This window comes from Giraffa tippelskirchi, chromosome 10 (genome assembly GCF_054371585.1).
Source record: "Giraffa tippelskirchi isolate mGirTip1 chromosome 10, T2T-mGirTip1v1.2.pri, whole genome shotgun sequence".
Taxonomy (NCBI): Eukaryota; Metazoa; Chordata; class Mammalia; order Artiodactyla; family Giraffidae; genus Giraffa; species Giraffa tippelskirchi.
This window is the reverse complement of record NC_137284.1, coordinates 5,114,530-5,135,545: the sequence shown is the minus strand read 5'-3', so window position 1 is coordinate 5,135,545 and position 21,016 is coordinate 5,114,530. Positions and strand designations below refer to the sequence as shown.

Below are 21,016 nucleotides of genomic sequence, written 5' to 3'. Positions count from 1 at the left end.
GAACCTCTTTCTTCATAATGGCTGCTCCAGGATCATGGCCTCAGATACTGAAGATTCCCATGTTTCTAAGCCCAGCCCAGCCCTCCTCCCCAAAGCCCGGATCCTGGCCACTCTGCTCCTCCACCAGGAAGTCTGCTAGGATCTCGGCTAGATGAGTTCAAGGCAGGACTCCACACTCCTTTCATTCACCAACACTGATGTCGTAGTGAATGGCAGCCCCTCAGCTGGCCTTCTTGGGCCCCTCTCCCGCCCCATACAGAGCAGAGAGAATCTGTAAAGTGGAAATCAAATCTCAGGCTCCCTCTGTTCCTGGCCCTCTGATGGTCCCCCAGCTCACTTGGAGGAGGTGGCTCTCAGGACCCTGCAGAGCTGGCCTGCTCTTTAAAAAAAAAACAAAAAACTTATTTGGCTGCACTGGATCTTAGTTGCCATATGTGAACTCTTAGTTGCAGCATCTGGGATCTAGTTCTCTGACCAGGGATCGAACTCAGGCCCACTGCGTTTGGAACACGGAGTCTTAGCTACTGGACCACCAAGTAGGTCCCTCTGCCCTCCTCTGACCTTGGCTGCCTCTCTGCTTCAGCTGCTCAGGCCCCTCTCTGTGCCTCAGGGCCTTTGCACAGGACTTCCCTTCTTCCAGGTCCCTGCACAAATGTTCACTGTCCTAGTGAAGCCTTCCTTACCCCTTGCCCCTCTTGCCCTGCTTTATTTTTTCTAGAACAGGTATTCTAGACTGAGCGACTTTCACTTTCACTTCACTTTCCAGTGGTGGATTGCAGTCCATGGGGTTGCAAAGACTTAGCGACGGAGCACATTCAACCTACTGTAGGTGTCTTTAAAATGCTTAAAAAGGAGAATGAAATTTGAATGTCGACTCTTTCAGCTGAAGTGAAAATAAAACTGCCAAGTGGACCACATGCTCCTGGGGCTGCCCAGGGCATCCTTGCCAGGATGTGAGTTACAGGCAAGCCAAACCCCAGGGAGGGCTGAGGCTCAGGGCTGCAGAATCTAAGGGGTGGATAAAAACTACTGGAGGAAGAAGAGCAAGCAGCTGGTGCCTCCACCAGATGGGTGCCTGGCCGCTCATCCCCACGCCCTGTCTCAGACCCATGCCAATCATGAGTCACATTAACGCAGGGCTTTAAAGTATAGAGAACACTGGTACCAGCCTTCTCTTCTCTTCTTTGAGGGTGGGCAGTGGTGTCATGGCCGGGAGAGGCCCTCGGGGATGGGAAGGATGGCCTGTCAGACGATGACGTTCCCACTGTGGGCCTCAGGAGAATGCTCAAGGCTCCGAGCCCGGAAATGCTGGAGCCCAGGGCACACCTCTGACCACAGCAGCCAGGCCTGCCAGGCGGGAGGGCTCGCGTGCCCAGAATAACTCTCCAGAGTCAGCACGTTCCAGCTCAGGAGGGAAACCAAAGAGGCACTTTTCCCCCAAGTGTCACGGGCTGAAATGTCATCCTCTGATGGGCCCTAAATGGACCCCAAATGAGCCCCTGTCCCCAGAAACGATTAGATCTGACAGGTGCTGAGCCCCCCTTACTTCACTGCGATGGAACTCACATCTGAGCCGGGAATTGGGAGTGAATGCTTGCAAACACAAGGCCTAAGAAAAGCTGGGTGGCCTGATGAACTGTGACAGGCAGCCTTCTGGGGAAGTGGAAGCTTAGCACGTTCTCCGGTTGCTTCTTACATTAGTGAAGAGTCTAAAAATGACTGCCCTTGTGAGGCTGGAATCCTGCAGAATCAAACAGTGAGTCGATCTCATTGTTCTTTGCAAACAGCTTTCCTCGAAGCTCTGATCAGAGTCAAGCAACCTGGGCTATCGCTCCGATGCCCTGAGACCTGGGGCACAGTCCTGTCCCCCACAGGTGGTCCCTGGTGACCCCTCCACCAGGGTCATTGTGAGAGTCCCTTGGACTGCAAGGAGATCAAACCAGTCAAGCCTAAACGAAATGAACCCTGAATATTCATTTGAAGGACTGATGCTGAAGCTGAAGCGCCAATACTTTAGCCACCTGATTCGAAGAACTGACTCATTAGAAAAGACCCTGGTGCCGGGAAAGATTGAGGGCAGGAGGAGAAGGGGACGACAGAGGATGAGATGGTTGGATGGCATCACCAACTCAATGGACATGAGTTTGAGCAAGCTCCGGGAGATGGTGAGGGGCAGGGAAGCCTGGTGTGCTGCAGTCTATGGTGTTGCAAAGAGTAGGACACTACTGAGTGACTGAACAAGCAGCATCCCTAGGGTGGGCCACCCTAGGGCCCCTTCTCCTCCTTCCCACAACCAGCGCCTTTGGGGAGTCCCATTAGCTCTTCCTAAAGCACCCGGAATCCAGCCCCTTGTGAGCCCCGGACCCCTACCCATCCAAGCTGCCATTTCTCCTGGGTGCTACTGTGGTACCCACTGCTGGCCAGTCCCCAGCATCTTCTCTTTCATCCTAACAGTCCTGTCCCTATTCAGCAGCCAGAGATCCTTTTATAAATGTAAATTGGATCTTTTCAGTTCATTCAGTCATTCAACAAACATTGATTGAGCACCTACTATGTCAGGCCCTGGTGTAGGCTCTGGGGATACACGTGGAATAAAACAAGTGAAAGTCTACTCTTGTGGAGGGAAGAAAGATAAGTAAACAGTCGTCTGTCAGATGTTGGTCAGCGCAAAGGAGAAAAATTAAGCAGAGAAATGGAGCCGGAAGTGCTGGCCAGGGTGGGCGGTGGAGGGGGTGTGGTGTGCAATCTCTAAGTGGGGTCAGGGAGGGTCTGGCTGAGGAGCTGAAGATGTGAGGAAGTAAGCCATGTGGGTAACAGGACTAAAAACAGTTCCAGCACAGGGGCTTCCCTGGGTGTCCGGTGGTTAAGAGTCTGCACTCCAGTGCAGGAGGCCTGGGTTCAACCCCTGGTCAGGGAACTCCATCCACGTACTGCAAATGAGTTCGCACAGTGCAACTAAAGATCCCACATGTCACAAAGCAACTAAGACCCTCGTGGGCTAAGTCACTTTAGTCGTCTCCGACTCTGTGCGACCCCATGGACTGTAGCCCGCTAGACTCCTCTGTCCATAGTATTCTCCAGGCAAGAATACTGGAGTGGATTGCCATGCCCTCTCCAGGGATCTTCCCAACCCAGGGACTGAACCCGCCTCTCCTGCCTTGGCAGGCAGATTCTTCTCCTACTGCTCCCTGGTGGTGGCTCAGACATCCCCACTTCCCCAGGCATTGCAGCCCAACACCCTCATTCTTCACGGCATTCCTGAGTCTGTTAGTGGTATTTGGTTTGTTTGTTTTGGTTTTAAATGTATCTATCTTCTTGTTTTTGTTTGTCTTCTTCCCTAGAATATAAACCCTAGGGGACAGAGACATTCTGCCTGAGCGCCAGCTTTGTAAAGTTGTCAGAAATACATGAAGAATGACTGTATCCATGGATGGGGCTGTTCTGGTGAGTTGTCCATCATTGTCTCAGCACCTGCAAGGTAAGTGATGTTCTCTGTTTTATAATGGGAGGAATTCCCCCCAGAGAGGTTATATTTGGACCTGCCAAGGGCACACCCCTGGGCTTCCCCGATGGCTCAGAGGGTAAAGAATCTGTCTGCGATGCAGGAGACTCAGGTTTGATCCCTGGGTCAGGAAGATCCTCTGGAGAAGGAAATGGCAACCCACTCCAGGATTCTTGCCTGGGAAATCCCAAGGACAGAGGAGCTTGGTGGGCTACAGTCCAGGGAGTCACAAAGAGTAGGACACGACTGAAGGACACACTTTCAACCAGGGCACACCTCGTTCTAGGAAGCAGCATAACGAGAGTTTGAATTTGGGCCTACGGGTTCCAGAGTTTGTGCCGCCGCCCCTCAGCGCTTCCTGTGCCCGGGAGGGTTCAGTAGCCGAGCTTGATGCTCAGGTGGGCAGGGGGCGGGAGGTGGGGGCCGGGGAGGGGTGGTTCCGAGCCTGCTTGTTGAATGATCAAAGGTGAGGTCTGCACCCTAGAGGCCTCCTACAAGCATATTTGGAAGAAAAACGTGTCTACCGCTCAGTCTTCCCGTACCCTAGTTAATGTCGAGGGTGTACGTTCAGTTTAAAAATAAACCTCAAATCCACCTCATTCCCCTGCAGCTCCCACCTCTTGCCATCACCTGCTCTGTCCCTGCCCCGGCCCCGCCTGTCGGTCGCCTTCCTGGGCCCCCTCCCCGGGGAGCACAGGTGTCGTGGGACCGCCCCGAGGAGGGCTCTGCTGGGGTGGCTGCGGTGGCCGGAAAGCGCGCGCACCTGGCTCGGGGCCCCTGGCTTCCAGCCCCGAAACTGCCTGACCGCGCGTGCCCTGGGGCAGCTCCCTTCGCACACTCCGACCCCGTGCCTCAGTTTCCCCACCGGGCGAGCTCAGTCCTAGCCGCTCTTAACAGGTGACACACCTGCTTCCGGGGCTCGATCCGGCCCCAGGCCCCGCGGGGTGCAAACCGGGCGCCCGCCCCCGCGGAGCCCCGGCGCCCGGCCCCCGGGGGCAGGGGGCGCGGGCAGAGGCGCTGGGACCCCGCGCGCGGCGGGCCGGCTCCGGGGGGCGCCCGCAGGAGGGCGCGGCCGGCGCGGGGGGCGCGGAGGGCGGCGGCGGCGGCGGCGGGGGGCGGAGACGCGGCTCGGCTTCCGCTCCCGCGCCTCCTCCCTCCTCCCCCGTCGTCCTGGCCCGCGGCGCCCGAGGGGGGAGGCGGCAGGCGCCCGGAGCCGCGCGAGGAGCCCGGCCGCCGCGCCATGGAGCCCGAGTGAGCGCGGCGCGGGCCCGTCCGGCTCCGGACAACATGGAGGCGGCGCCGCCCCGGTCTCCCGCTCCTCCTCCGCCGCCGCCGCTGCTGCTGCTCGCGCTTTGCTGCAGCCTGGCCCCCGCCGCGGGTAGGTGGGCGCGGGCCGGGGGGACAATGGCCCGGGCGTCCGGGCGACTCGGTTGGCCCCGCGGCCAAGTGCGCCGCGCCGCCGCCGAAGCGACTTTGCAAGTTGGGGGCGAGTTGGGGCGCGCGCCGCGGGGCCCCGCCGCCCCCCGCCGCGCCCGCCGCCCGGGGGCCGCGCGCGGGCCCTTTGTCTCGCCCGCCCGGGCCCCTCCCGGGGACGCCGGGCCCCTCCCGGGGACGCCGGGCCCCGTCCCGCGCGTCCCGGGCCGGCGAGGAGGGCGCGCGGGCGCCGCCGACCCCGCCAGGTGCGGCGCGGGCGGGTTCTCACCTGCCTGGGCCCCGGGGCGCGCTCGGAAGTGCGCCCGCCCCGAGCCGGCCGGGCGAGGCCGTGCGGGCACCGTGGGGACCCCGGCCCCGCGGGCAGGCACGGAGCGGGGACGTTCGGCCCGGAGGCAGGCCTGGCCGCCCTGCATCGGGAACTCTTTTCCCGAGCCTGTTTCCGATGGCCGCGCGGCCGGCCTGCGAGCTCCGGGAACTGATTTAAGTCGCAGAAAGTTCTGAACCCCGCGCGGGGCGGCCTGGCCTGCGGCGCTGCCCCTTTCATCTGCGTCGCTGTCGGTTTTCCAGCGGACTGACACCTGCCAGGTGTGCCCGGTCGACTCGGACCACCCGTCTGGGCCGCTGGGGCCCCCAAATCGTGACACCTCGCGGGTGTCCACCCCCGGGGGGCCCGGCTGCATGAGGCCGCCGCGCGGGGTGACGGGGTCCCAGCCTGCGGCGTGGGGACCTCAGCTGTAGACACACACCCCCTTTGGGAGATCAGAGCCCGAGGACCTTTCTTTCCAACTGTTGGTGTGTCCCAAGGGGTGGAGTTGAGGTCAGGAGGACTCAGGAAACGAAGCGCCTTGTGAAAAGCTACACATGTTCTTTTAATTTGGAGATTGCCATGTGGTTTTTGAAGCAAGCCTCTCTCGCTACCTAAATCATTCTCTTCCGACGTGAGTGTTTTGTTTTTCTGGAGTGTGGCTGGCCCAGTGGACCCTGGAGCGGGAGTCCTGTGCGCCCTGGGCTGCTCTAATGCTGGTGGCAGTTGGGGGTGGGGGGCCTCGGGTCCCTTTGTCTGGGCCTCTTTAAGGCAAACAGCTGTCTCCCTGAATATTTCCAGCGAGGACACTGCAGGGAGGTGTCCTGGCCTGGCTCTGTGGTCACATTCCCGGGGCTGCGGCCCCTCCATTGAGGTTTGGGGGGGGGTGAGAAGGGTAATTCCTCCAGTCCTCTTGCCTCCCAGTCGCGATCCCCGGAGACCCTTGGCAGTTTCAGGCTGAATTTGCCTCTCTCAGGAGTCTGTTTACATTCTTGGCCCCGTCTGATACCAGCAAAAAAACAATGACAGTATCTGGGTAGTTCAGGCCCACACTACTGCTTCTCTTTCCGGAAATGCCTGGATCACGGAGGCAAAGGGTTTTTTTTGGGGGGGGGAAGATGTTTGTTTTAAAGGTGGGGTTTCTCTGCCGGCAGAGTAGCTTTTCACTGCGTTGCAGTTTCGGATTTCCTGGACCTTGGGGTGGTGATGTTGCTGGACTGGAGTGCCTGTCCTGCGGTTCGAGCCCCCGAGGAGAAGGATCACATTTGTGGAGCTCGGTTGCGTAGGAGGCAAAAAATAGAATTGATTATTTTAACATTAAGGAAGCATGTCAACACGAGGTTTTTAGAGCCCCAGCTAATGTGGTAATCTGGTCCTAAAATGGAAGGAGAGGGAGGGAGCTTTCTGCAGAAACTATTTTGACTGCTCTTGACATGTCATGTCCCTGATTTCTGTGTTAGATTTATGCCACAGTCCAGAGTGGAGCCAGTAAGTTGGTAGCTGATTATTTTTCCTGATTGCTTCCTGTTGCAATTTGAAGTGGTGAGCCCAAGGGAAATGCCTTTGTTCGAGTGGTCCTGGAGCTGGGAGTGGTCGGCCCCAGCTCCAAGGGTCTCTCCCTTTTGGCCCCACAGCCCTGGCCCCGGGGGTGGGGGTGGGGGTGGTTCCTGCAGATGCTCACTGCCTGGCCCGCAGGGAGGGCCGGCAGGTGGGCATCAAGCTAACTAAGTGCCGTGGGGAGTCCGGGGAGAGTCCGCCTGCAGGACCCTCTGCTTCCCAAAGCGGGGGCCCACGTGCCTGTAACCCTCCCGTGCAGTTCCAAGAGTTTACCCAGTCCACCCGCGCGTCCTAGCATTTGCTGTGGCCATCCTGTCGTATTTGGAACCCGTTTAATTTCAGCTGAGCTGTGTCACTGCTCAGGCATTTAGCAGAATTTGCTCACGGGGTGGTGGCGGGGGCTGTTAGGTGAGGACTTCCTGTCCTGCCACGTGGGCTTGCCAGGGCTAAGGTCGAGGGCCCTGGGGGTCAGACCCCTTGGGTCTAGAGCAAGGTCTTAGATCTCCGGCATCTAATACCTGTTAGTCTGAGGTGGAGTTGATGCAATAATAATAATAGAAATAAAGTGCCCAGTTAATGTAAAGCATTTGAATCATCCCCAAACCATACCCTTCCCCCACCCCCCAGGTCTGTGGAAAAATTGTCTTCCATGATATTGGTTTTTGGTACCAAAAAGGTTGGGGACCACTGGTCTAGAAGCTCAGTGGCTGTTTGACTTTGGACAACTTACTTAGCTTCTGTGTATCCCGTGTCCTCACCGGGTGTCCTCCCGCAACCTGGATCAGGAGTGTTCAATACTGCCTGTGAAACCCTTAGCACTTCCCTGGCCTGGGGGAGGAACTGTTGGTGGCAGAGCTGTGGTGCCTGTTGGGTAATAAGGTCCTTGATCTTTCTGGCCTGGAAGGTCTAGAAGCTCTTATCACACAGTCTGGATTTTTCTCCTGTGTGGGACCTTGAACATCCTGTCCACTGTCTGACTTGTTTTTCCCTGTAGCACTGGGTGAAGGGTATTGTGGTGGTGAACTGGGCTGAGCCTTGATTGTGGGGGGCGCTCGGGCAGGTGACTCCACCTTCGTGTGTCTCAGTTTTCTCTTCTGTAAAATGGGCGTAACAATACTTCCTCCCAGTAGGTCAGTGCGTTGACACATGCCTGGCACTTGTATCATCTCTTTTATTGATGCTGTTACTGTTGAAGCGCTGGGGATAGGATGGGATAGATTGGCGGAGGAGGCCTGGGCCTTTGCTGTCAGGGTGTCTGGTTGACAGGGAGGCAAACAGAAGCTGACTGTGCAGCTCTGGAGGAGGTGGGCTCCGTCCCAGGACCCTGTCCTCAGAGACCGGGTGGTCTCTGCTGAAAGAGGCCAGATCACGCTTCAGAGTCTGGATGTGGTCCAGAAGGCATTGGAAGCTTCCGGAGACTTTAGCTGGGGGAGGGAGATAGGAAACGCAGGGGAAAGGTGTTGAATTGATCTTTTTTTTTCTTTTTTTAAATTGAGGTGAAAATCATGTCACGTAAAACTAATCATTTTAAAGGAGACAATTCAATGGTACATTCATAATGGTGTACAAGCACCCCTTCTGTCAAGATACGAAACATTTCTATTGGCCCAGAATAAAACCCTGCACCCTTTAAACTTCCCATCCCCCTACCCCAGGTCTTTATGGAATTGCCTGTTCTGGATACTCCGTCTGCAGGGACTCACAGGCTGGGCTGCCTGTTGCCTCTGGCTTCATAATCAGCAGAATGCTTTCGAGGTGTGTCCACACTGTAGCTTGGGACAGCGCTCTGCTCCTTTCACGGCTGGACAGCCTTCCGTCGCGTGGACAGAGCACATCTGCTCTGCTCATCCGTCCACCCGCTGATGGGCTGACCTTGCGTGGGTACTTTTCCAGCAGGCACGGGCTGGGAGCCCATTGTCCCTGTGGGGTTTGGACAGCAAAGCTGGGCTGGGGACATGACCACATTAGCTTCAGAGATGGGAAGAGCCCATGGTGAAGGGAGCTTGGCTGGGGGACACACTGAGGGCCAGTGCTGGCCTCTGGTGGGGTGAGGGACCCTGGGAGGTGGACCTAGTGGACTTAATACTTCAATATCACAGAAGCCCTGGCAGGAGCTGGACATTTGTGGCTTACAAGGCCTCTGGGATGGTCACACACTCTCAGAATAGGGAGGCTCTATGGGAGTGGGGGCTGTGTCCAGCCCCTTCCTCTGCTGGGCCCGGGATATATTTGTGCAGGAAGCATCAGGCTGTCCACCCTGCGGGTGCCCTGGGGACACTGCGGGTCAGAGCGCTGCTGACACGTGGAGGCCGGTGGGGACGGCAGTGACACAGAGCTGGTCCTGGGGCCCCTCTGCTGCTGTGGGCTGCTGTCCACTTTCTCTTCAGCTTGGGAAGTGGTTTGTTAGCTCTGGGACTCAGTTTCCTCATCTGCAAAATGGGGAGGATGGCATGTGTTTTTTTAGGGTGCTGGCGGGGGTTCAGGAAGGCAGCGTCTACGAGGAGAAAGCCGCCTTCCAGACGGTCCATCATGGGAAGGACACGGTGCAGGGGGAGTCCCGTTCCTTTTTGTTAAGCTGTTTTTGGCTTTTTTTTTTTTTTTTTTACATGGTGAAAACTTTTATATTTGGAATTAACCAGCTGGACTCAGTTTAGATGATCCCAATTTGGTCAGCAACATCCAAAGCATCATAGCCGGGAGCCAGTCGAACATAGGCCTTCTTTTCCCTATCAGGCCTGATCAGAGTATTGACCTTAGCCATGTCAGTGTCATAGAGCTTCTTCACAGCCTGTTTAATTTGGTACTTGTTGGCCTTGACATCCACAATGAATTCTATTTTCTTCATGGCTGACTTGGTGGTGAGGGAGAATCTGATGATGGCATAGTGGTCAAGTTTGTTTCTCCTAGGGGCGCTCTTCCAAGGATATTTGGGCTGCCTCCTGAGCCCCGGCAGCTGGAAGGTGGGTGACATCCAGATCTTTTTTTTTTTTGTGGCTGTGGACACCTTTCAACACTGCTTTCTTGGTCTTCAAAGCCTTTACTTTGGCTTTGGCTTTAGGAGGGGCAGGGGCTTCCTTCTTTGCCTTCGGCGACATCTTCATTAAAAGAAAGACAGTTAAAAACTAATTTTATTTATTTGGGCTGCACTGGGTCATCTTTGCTGCACAGGCTTTTCTCTGGTTCTGGCGAGTGGGGGCCACTCTCTAGCTGCGGTGCAGGCTTCTCATTGAGGGGGCCTCTCCTGCTGCAGAGCACAGGCTCTAGGGTGCTTGAGCTTCAGCAGCTGTGGCTCCCAGGCTCTAGAGCACAGACTCGGTACTTGTGACACATGGCCTTAGTTTCTCCCAGGCATGTGGGATCTTCCCGGATCAGGGATTGAACCTGTGTCTCCTGCACTGGCACGCAGATTCCTTATCACTGAGCCACCAGGGAAGCCCCAGCCGTTGCCTTTTAAAAGAGCACGAGGGTCTGTCCCAAGCACCCTCCTCCAGTGGAAGGCTGGGAGAAGCGGAGAGGTGTTACGGGCCAGCTGACCTCAGGCTCCACGTGGGGCTGGAGCCTCAGGATCTGATTGCATCGGTGCCCAGAGGCACATGTCCATGGTCCTCTGTCCCTTTCTCTCGGGATCTCTCTTGCAACCCCTGGGAGGTTGTTACGATGATGTCGCCTCTGAACCATTTTGCAGGGGAGGGAGATACTGTACTTTCTGGGTATTTTCTTATTTGCTTTCTTGGTTGGTATCAGATTCACTGGGGCTTCCCTGGTGGCTCAGCAGTAAAGAGTTTGCCTGCGATATAGAGGACATAGGTTTGATCCCTGGCATGGGAAGATCCCCTGGAGAAGGAAATGGCAACCCACTCCAGTATTCTTGCCTGAAAAAAATCTCATGGACAGAACAGCCTGGTGGGCTATAGTCCATGGGGTCGCAAAGAGTCGGACATGACTTAGCGACTAAACAACAAAAACAATATTTAATTCATTGTAGATTTTTTTAGTACTTTCAGTTTGCCTGGTGCAGTTTTTCTAGCGGTTAAACTGAAGCAACAGTTAGAACTAGACATGGAACAATGGACTGGTTCCAAATTGGGAAAGGAGTATGTCAAGGCTGTATATTGTTCCCCTGTTTATTTAACTTATATGCAGAGTACATCATGCGAAATGCAGGGCTGGATGAAGCACAAGCTGGAATCAAGATTGCTGGGAGAAATATCAATAACCTCAGATGTGCAGATGACACCATCCTTATGGCAGAAAGCCAAGAGAAACTAAAGAGCCTCTTGATGAAAGTGAAAGAGGAGAGTGAAAAATGAAAAAACTGGCTTAAAACTCAGCATTCAGAAAATGAAGATTATGGCATCTGGTCCCATCACTTCATGGCAAATAGATGGGAAGCAATGGAGACAGTGACAGACTTTATTTTCTTGGGCTCCAAAATCACTGCAGATGGTGACTGCAGCCATGAAATTAAAAGACACTTGCTCCTTGGAAGAAAAGCTATGACAAACTTAGATAGCATATTAAAGGGCAGAGACATTACTTTGCTGACAAAGGTCCGTCTAGTCAAAGCTATGGTTTTTCCAGTAGTCATGTATAGATATGAGAGTTGGACCATAAAGAAGGCTGAACACCGAAGAATTGATGCTTTTGAACTGTGGTGTTGGAGAAGACTCTTGAGAGTCCCTTGGACTGCAGGGAGATCAAACCAGTCCGTCCTAAAGGAAATCAGTCCTGAATATTCATTGGAAGGACTGATGCTGAAGCTGAAACTCCAATACTTTGGCCGCCTGATGGGAACAGCCAACTCATTGGAAAAGACTCTGATGCTGGGAAAGATTGAGGGCCGGAGGAGAAGGGGGCGACAGAGGGCGAGATGGTTGGATGGCATCACTGACTCGATGGACATGAGTTTGAGCAAGCTCCAGGAAGCCTGGTGCGCTGCAGTCCATGGGGTCACAAAGAGTCGGACACGACTGAGTGACTGAAGTGAACTGAACCTGTCTTCTGCTCTGCTCTGTCTGTGACTTTGCCTTTCTGGTATCTCTCTTTTGTGGAATCATATGATATTTGTCCTTTTATGTCTGGCTTATTTTAATGCTTCATTTATCCGCTCACCTGTTGACGGACACTTGGGGTTGTTTCCACCTTCGGCTGTTGTGCAGAATGCTGCTGTGAACATGGGTGTGCAAGGATCTGTATGAGGCCCTGCTTTCACTTTGGGGGGATTTACCCAGAAAAGTGAAACTGCTGGATCTTACGGCCATTCTGTATTTAATTTTTGAGGAGCTGTGACGCCATCTTCCATAGCAGCTGTACCGTTTTACGTCCCCCCTGCCAGCAACGTACACGGGTCCCAGTCTCTCCCCATCCTGGCTGGCACTGGTGAGGGCTGACCCTCTGTTCGGGCCCCACCAGCCCGGCAGGTGTGAAGTGGTACCCCACTGCGGTTTTGACTTACATTTTCCTGGTGGCTAATGATGTTGAACATCTTCATACATGCTTGTTGGCCACTTTCTGTTACAAATATGTATATATTAAAATGCAGGACATACATGAATACATATAAACAGCTTAAACACTTAACTACATGGTTCCTCTTTCTGTGAAAACCAGTGTCCTTGAGGGCCTGTTTCTCCCCTCAGCGGTGACCATACCTCCGACACCTAGTTTAACGTGGTGTTTGGTTTCGAACATGTACTCATTTTTTACATAAATCCTGTCACCTTATAATCTTCTTGTTTTCATTTGCTCTTGTATCACTAACGTTTTCTGTATCTTTACTTTTAGATTTTCAGTCTTTTTTAAAAGCTAAGTAGTATTTCCTAGTATGTAGTGTAGTACTTAGTTGCTCAGTCATGTCCGACTCTTTTAGACCCCATGGACTGTAGCCCACCAGGCTCCTCTGTCCATAGGGATTCTCCAGGCAAGAATACTGGAGTGGTTTGCCATGCTTTCCTCAGGGGATCTTCCCAACCCAGGGATCGAACCCAGGTCTCCTGCGTTGCAAGATAATTCTTTTCCATCTGAGCCACCAGGGAAGCCCATTTCCTAGTATGTGGACACCATATTTCATGGCTTTTACCCAGTTGAGGAACATTTATGTTTTTCCAGGTTTCATTACTATTACAGGTCATGACACAGCAAATAACACTGCATATGTACCTGTGCACCTGTGTATAAGCTCTTTTGTATGATACCTTCCTCATCAAAGAGTAGATCCATTTATACAATTTTAAAGATACTGACAAATTTCTCCAAAAAGGCTGCACCAGTTTCTACAGTGTCAGGCATCTCTGAGGGTACACACTTCCCCCTCTCCCCTCTGTTGCTAGAAATTACCAGATTCTATTTTTTTAAAATCAATTTGGTTAAAAATTATAACACCCTTTGATTTGTTATTTCTCCTGGAGTTTGGTCAAAGTCATGTCCATTGAGTTGGTGATGCCAACCAACAGTCTCATTCTCTGTTACCCACTTCTCCTGCCCTCAATCTTTCACAGCATCAGAGTCTTTTCCAATGAGTCGGCTCTTCACATCAGGTGGCCAAAGTATTGGAACTGCAGCTTTAGCATCAGTCCTTCCAATGAACGTTCAGGACTGATTTCCTTTAGAATTGACTGGTTTGATCTCCTTGCAGTCCAAGGGACTCTCAAGAGTCTTCTCCAGCACCAGAATTTGAAAGCATCCATTTTTCGGCACTCAGCCTTCTTTATGGTCCAACTCTCACATCTGTACATGACTACTGGAAAAACCATAGCTTTGACTATAGGGACCTTTGTCAGCAAAGTGATGTCTCTGCTTTTTAATACACTGTCCAGGTTTGTCATAGCTTTCCTTCAAAGGAGCAGGCGTCTTTTAATGTCATGGCTGCAGTCACCATCCGCAGTGATTTTGGAGCCAAAGGAAAGAAAATCTGTCACTGCTTCCACTTGTTTCCCCATCTCTTTGCCATGAAGTGATGCCATGATCTTAATTTTTTGAGTGTTGGATTTTAAGCCAGCTTTCTCACTCTTCTCTTTCACCCTCATCAAGAGGCTCTTTAGTTCCTCTTGATTTGTAGGAACTCTACTGATTTGTGGGCTTCCCTTGTGGCTCAGCTAGTAAAGAATCTGCCTGTAATGTGGGAGACCTGGGTTCGATCCCTGGGTTGGGAAGATCCCCTGGAGAAGGGAAAGGCTACCTACTCCAATGTTCTGGCCTGGAGAATTCCATGGACGGTATAGTCCATGGGGTCACAGAGAGTTGGACATGACTGAGCTACTTTCACTTTCACTACTGATTTGTAGGAACTCTTTATTTGGTACGGACATGAATTCTTTAATATATTTACTCCAGATTTTTCTTCTGGTCTGTAGTTAGTCCTTCACCTTTGCTTTTAGTGGTTTATTATTCCAGAAACATCAGAAAGTTCCATGTAATAAAACTCAATCTATTCTCTTATGGATTCTGGGTCCCATGCCTTGTTTCTCTACCCCTAGGTGATAAATGCATCTTCCTTTAGTTTCTTCCAGGACTGTTATTATTTTGTTGTTTTATATGCAGACATTATTCTTGTTTTTTTGTGTGTGTGTGGTTATGGTTTTGGGGATATATGGTATGAGGTAGGGATCCGAATTGTCCACCCCTGCCCCCCAGTAAGGGAACAGGGAGTGAATGGTGTGGCTTATCTAACTTTAACCCTCATTCATGTAAAATGCCACTTTTTCACCTACAGTGTTCTCAGGTGCTTGCCTCCTTGTTCTGGAACCTTCCCTCCTCTCTTGACCCACCGGTGTCTTTCTGTACCAGCCTGCTGCTGTTTTTAATCTCTGCAGCATCATTGTATATTTTGAGGTCGATTGTGAAATTACCCTTCCATTGTTCTTTTTGAGAAATTGTGTTGACTCTTCTTGTGCGTTTATTCTTTGGGAATGAACTTCACAGTCATCTATGAGATTCTATCGTTTGCTCTCTTGATCTGGGGACAGTAACTGGTGACATTCGATGGGTGTCAGAGGGCTGGGCTTTAGACGTGGCTCCGACAAGCAGTCTGGTCTCCAGCTGTGGCAGAGATTCGTGTGCGGCCACGATGAAGCTGGTCTTCACATTTTTGGTTCCCGTTAGCACGCGGAGCGCTTCAGAGGCCGTGTGTCTGCCGGATGGCCTGGGCCACTCCTGCTGCCTGCCTCCCGCCTGCGTCCGCTGGGGAAACAAGCTCTAGTGCAACTAATTCCAGCGCCAGCCCGGAGGCAAATATAATTACCTCTTAAATGATTGCTCTCCTGCCCTCGTTCATTCCAGAACAAAATGTGAGCAACTTTAATTTCTTCCCTGGGCTGTACCCCTCTATTAACCTAGATGGGGAGGCGGTACCCGCCTAACAAAACTCTCAGGAAATTGCTCAATGGGCATTAAAGGCCGCCTGAGTGTGTGGCCCTGGCCCAGACACGTGAGTGCAGGGGCCTGGGGGCCTTCCAGACCTGCTTCTGTGGGCAGCCGCCACCCTGGACTCCGCCCTGAAATGAGCAGGCATCGTCCTCCATGGGAGCGAGGGGATGCCTTCCCCACAAGCTGGTTCCCAGCAAGGCGTGTTCTTGAGCTGGCATTCATTGGGGAAGGCCATTGCTCTGAATTTTCCCCAGAGTGAGCTTGGTTCCCCAAAGAAGACTGGCTGAGGGATTGGGGTGTGGTGGCACCAATCTCAGCCGCCTGCCCTGACTCCTCTCTACTCAGACGGGAAGTGGGGGGCACTTTGGTGCCCATTCTTCCTCTCCTCTCTGGATGTGGTCTGTCTCCATTCCTTCCCGTACCCAGACTCCCGGCTCTGAGGCCTCCCCCCGGGCCCTCACAGGGCCCCATGGAAGACGAGATTCCGGGTAGAGGATTACATCAGCTCCAAGTTGTTCTTCAGTCCCTAAGTGGTATCTGACTCTTTGTGACTCCTTGGACTGGAGCCCGCCAGGCTCCTCTGTCCATGGGATTGTCCAGGCAAGAATACTGCAGTGGGTTGCCATTTCCTCCTCCAGGGGATCTTCCTGACCCAGAGATCAGAGCTGCATCCCTTGGCTTGGCAGGCGGACTCTCGTGTCACTTGGGAAGCCTTGCTTCTAGTTGGTCTCAGCTTTCCAGAACCTTCCCCTTGCCCATTTATCTTTCATTCTGGCCAGATTAATTTTTCTGAAGCTAGTTTCATTACGTCCTCCCCTTTTTAAGAAAATGTGCACTGGTTTCTCGGTGTCTAGAGTTGAAAAGTTTTGGCCTGGCGTCCCATGCTGCCGCTGAGCTGACATTAGCCTTCTCCTCTGCTGTCCAAGGTGAGCGCTTCTCCAGGCAGATCCGTCTCCTCCGAGTCCACGGTCTCCTCTGAGACCTCCCATGGGCCACCCAGTCTGAGGGCCTGGGGGACAGATGTCTTCATGCCCTCCTTCTGCCTCTGGCCTCGTGTCTGGTGTGCAGAGGCCCTGAGGATGCCCGAGGCCTCGCCTGCCTGGGGAGTGGATCTTACCCATCCTTACTCCCTCTGGCCCTTAAATCTGCTGTGTCCTGAACTCCTGCCCGCATCCCAGACTCCACCCTGGCTGTGTTTTCTGGGTTGTAGAACGCCTGTCCTGAGACATGACAGAAGGCTTCTGGGGCCAAGTGTGGGACCCTCCGCCTCCCCAACTTAGAACCCGTATTTCTTTTTTAAAGATTTTCTTGACCATTTTTAAAGTCTTTTGAATTTGCTACAATGTTGCTTCTGTTTTATGTTTTGTTTTTTTGGCCATGAGGTCTGTGGGACCCTAACCCTGACCAGGGATTGAACCCATACCCCCTTGGGTGGAAGGTGAAGTCTTAACCACTGGACTGCTAGAGAAGTCCTAGAACCCATATTTCTGAGGTCTGTATTGTAAGATGAAAAGTGAAAGTGTTAGTTGCTCAGTCATGTCCAACTCGGTAACCCCATGGACTGTAGCCTGCCATGCTCCTCCAGGCAAGAACACTGGAGTGGGTAGTCATTCCTTCTCCAGGGAATCTTCCCAACCTATGGATCGAACTCAGGTCTCCTGCATTGCAGGCAGATTCTTTACCGTTTGAGCCGCCTAGGATGCTAAGATGGCCTGCTATAAATAAAGCTGGCCTTTGTTTTACTTCAAGAAACCCAGCCAATCTCAGATGCACTTGACTGTGACGTCTTGGGCCCAAATAACACCTCCCCACCTCTTGGAAATCAACCTTGAATATTCATTGGAAGGACTGATGCTGAAACTGAAGCTCCAATACTTTGGCCACCTGATATGAAGAGCCGACTCATTGAAAGAGACCCTGATGCTGGGAAAGATTGAAGGTGGGAGGAGAAGGGCATGACAGAGGATGAGATGGTTGGATGGCAACACCAACTCAATGGACAGGCGTTTGAGCAAACTCTGGGAGGTGATGATGGACAGGGAGGCCTAGAGCGCTGTAGTCCATGCGATCGCAAAGAGGCAGACACGACTGAGCGACCAAATAACAACTTCCACAGCCCAGACTGCGACGTCACAGGGGGGCCTGACACCTGCATTCTTCATTTGTAGTTTGTATCATCTTTCAAAATAGTGTAGAGCATTTTCAATCATGCAGAAATAGTGGGAGTGGTGGGAGAAGGATTTTTATGCTAAAAAAGAAAGCTTGTGTGCTTTTGAATGACAACTGCAGAATAGGAAGCTGAGTGACAGATGCTGCTAATGAGTTTTCAGGAGTTTAAGCATTAAGAGAGCACTGCCCCTTTAAGGTTGCCCCCTTGAGAGATATCTTAGTTCTTTTGTATCGCTTGTTAAAATTGAATCTAGAAAAATTTCTTAACTAAAAATAAGACTTTTAGGGACATCCCCGGTGGTCCAGTGGTTAAAACTTCACCTTTCGATACCGGGGGTGTGGGTTTGATCCCTGGTCGGGGAGCCACGATCTCATATGCCGGACGGCCAAAACGCAAAACATAGAACAGAAGCGATACTATAACAAATTCAATAAGGACTTTAAAAATGGTCAACATCCAAAAAATAAAAAGAATAAGACTGTTTGTCTTTTCTATATTTAAGCAGGTTTGTGGTGTTGGAGACTTTCTGATTAGGTATATTTATCTCTATATCGTTTTATTTAGTGTCCATTCAAAGCACTGGAATAAGTTAAATGAATTTTTAATAAAAAGTTTCCCCCTTGGATGTCTGAAGCTTGTTCTGGTCGCATTGGCACTGCCCGGCATCGGCGTGAGTTTACTCGGCACCGTTTGATTCCGGGGCTTGTGCGGTGTCGTGGGCAAGCGGGCAGTGCCTGGCTCCTGAGCCTGGCCGCGGTGGGCTTGCCACTTCTGCCTTCTCCTTTAAGAGACTCACTACTCTGCGCGTGGCCACGGCACCCTGGGTCCTTGCCTGGCTCCCCACTGAGGCTCTTAGGCTGCCCAGAACCCACGAGCTGCTGACTGCCTGCTCAGGGTGCCCCAGAGGAGGAGTGGTCTGTGCTGGCTTTTACCATGTTGCCTGTGTTGACAGAGTTTTCTTCAGCTGGAGTGTCGGCTCACAGGGCTGAGGTGCTGGCTCTCTGCCAGGGGGAGCCCAGTGCAGGGGACCTGGGCATGCACCCCTGCCGGGAGAGCACAGTCCTGATCACCTTGGTGCAGACAGTGGTCTGCCCTCAGGGCGGCCCACCCCCACCTCCTTCAAGCAGAGAGTGGTTCACGATGTACGGAGAACACAGCTCCAAAGAGCATTTCCATCCTTTTGGCTACTAGGTCTAGTTTTTAAAAAAATTTTTCCCTCTTTTGAAAGACTTTATCCTTCCAGGGCAAGTCCATTTGTTAAGTAGTAACCTTTTCTGCTTATTGATCCCAGACGTGCACAATCGCCAAGCCGGGCTTTCCATCAACCCCTCACCAGGGAGTTTCCATTTGGCTTCTCAGCCATGAAAGTGCCTCTTGGGGCCAGCATACCATGTGGCCCCTTGGGCTGTGGAGCCAGGCTGGGAATTAACTGATTTGGAGGAGGACGTGGGGTCAGCTCCAGGATCCAGGCAGATCTGGCCTCAAGGTAGGCGCTGGGCTTCAGGCAGCCCCCTTGCACTGCTCTGTCCGTGAGGTTCCAGAAGACCCGTTCAGAGCACCCACCAGGTGACTTTCTCCTGCTGGGCTCCAGTGACCCTCCCTGCAGGACCCGGGTCTTAACCATCACATTTGTCTAGGTACCCAGTGCCCTGCCCTGCCAGGGTGGAAGATGGCTGAAGGGGGACCCCACCCCACACTCTGCCCTCCAGCCTTGGATGCCTAAAGGATTGTGTTAGGGACTTGGGACCTGTGAGGGGGCAGTTTTTCAGACTCTCTGGGCATTTAGTCCCCAGTCTGATCTTCCATCGTAAGGGTTAAGGTCTCTGGATGGCTGGGATCTCAAGGGATGTTGTGTTTTCAGTGGGGAGCTGGTGAGGTTTAGGGTTTTTCCGGGCTTCCCTAGCTGGTGTCAGCAGCGCAGGGCGGTGACACAGGTGGAGGTGCCTAGTTAGGAGTGCGTTCTCATCTGTGACGTGTGAGGTCCTGTGGCTTCAAGGGACACATTCGGTCCGAGTGTCCCCTGCCTCCCCTTTGTAGGTGTAAAGAGGACAGGTGGACCTGGCTTTCCTCTTGCCTGCCCTCAGGACCTAAGGCCAGCTTGGTCCCCAGTGGACACTCTGGGTGGTCAGCCTGGCGTGGTGTGTGGTCCCCAGCCGTGTCCAGTGCTGGCCTCCGAGCAGACCTGCTGTCTCGGGCACCCTGAGTGCCCGGCCTCCTTCCCTGTCACCACCCGCCTTGGTTTGCTGGGAACAGCTGAGGGGGCGGCTGGCGGAATCCCAGCTGTGATCCTGGGGGCCCTGGTCTGGAGGCTGCCTACCCAGCCTCCCCGGCCTGGAATCCCAGGGCACATCGGGCCCCGCCCACCTGTTCCGGCTCACATTTCTGGCTCCACTCCCGGCTCTGCAGCCTCGGAAAAGCGAGCTAACTCCTCTGGCCTCAGTTTCCCCACTGTCTGGGGTGTGTGTGTGTGTGTATGATTGTAGGGCGCCCACATAGACACGCCCGAGGATGCACAGAGGTGAGGCTGTAAAGCGCTTAGCGCGGGCCAGCTCCTGTGAGCCCTCCGTAATTATTAGCTATTAGGGTTATTATGGCGGTCATAATTGTGGTTCTCCAGGGAGAGGGCCCTCAGGGGCTTCTGGGATCAGGTTCAACTCCAGCTGAAAAGGTGGCGAGGCCACCTCGGTCCATCTCTGATGAGAAGGCGAGTGTCGATTTGCGTTAAATTGCCCCGAGCGGCCTGATTGCTGTAGTCCTGGACTTTCTTCCTGGTCGAGGTCAAGACGGCGTTTATACTGTAGCTGGAAGCCCGCTGCGGTGGGCTGCGGGAACCCTGGGGCTGGGGGCAAAGGTGCGGGTGTCTGAGGCTTGGGGCCCTTCTGGGGGCCTCTGTGAGAGGCGTGGCCAGGAAGGCGTGGTCAGGGCGTGGCCAGGGGGTGCTCTGCCTGTCTTATTTGCTCAACCCCTGTCCCTCCCTCCTCAGAGGCCGTTGTCCTGCCGGCTGCCGACTCCCAGGGCCGCCTCTCTGGTTGGCTGACTAGGCCCCGCGCCAGTCACCTCCACACCCCCAGTCCCTCCAGCCCCATCATCGCTGCCCTGCCTGCCCCCGCTTCCTACCCCGCGCTGAAGGCCGACGAGGGAGCCCAGGTGCCCGCTCTTCGCCCTCCGACCGCAGTCCCTGCTCCACGTGGCTTCCTGCTCAGCGCCTGGAGGGCGGAGCCCCCCACCCCTTCTCTGCAGCCCTGAGCTCCTGGCCCCCGCTCCATATCTGCTCAGGTGGGACGGGCCTCCGCCCCAGGCTGGAGGCTCTGGGGCCCTCCTGACCCTGCTGCTGTCGCCTCCTCTAGCCTGAGAGTAGTTTTAGCCTCTGGCAGGGAGTGCCCAGAACCAGGCCCCCAGGAGCCGCATGAGCACCGGCAGACAGGGGCTCCGTCCTCGTGGCCGGCCCAGGCCTGCCGTGCTTGTATCTGAGCTGAGGGCTGTAAAGGGCCTTCCCTCCCGTGCCTGCTGCCCGCGGGGTGCCACCTGCACCCCGTCTTCCTCTGGATCGGCTTCCCTCTTGAGAAAGCTCAGCAGCGTCTCCCCCTGGAGGACTATTCTTCCACTCCTTCAACCGGCTCAGAACGCAGGGAGGTCAGCCTCATCGCCACGGTCACTGGCGAGGCTCAGAGTGGGAACATGAGTT

The 21,016-nt window shown here is 53.8% G+C and overlaps 1 protein-coding gene across 5 annotated transcripts in view; it reads left to right on the top strand.

The window, feature by feature from the left end:
• Positions 1-4,688: 4,688 nt before the first annotated feature.
• Positions 4,689-21,016, top strand: part of LRP5 (LDL receptor related protein 5) — a 119,893-nt gene continuing 103,565 nt past the window's right edge. For all 5 annotated transcript variants that reach the window (XM_081531829.1, XM_081531828.1, XM_081531826.1 and 2 more), the window contains exon 1: positions 4,689-4,880. In XM_081531829.1, coding sequence (XP_081387955.1) covers positions 4,790-4,880 — 91 coding nt within the window. In that variant the 5' untranslated portion in view covers positions 4,689-4,789. The remainder of the gene's footprint in view (positions 4,881-21,016) is intronic.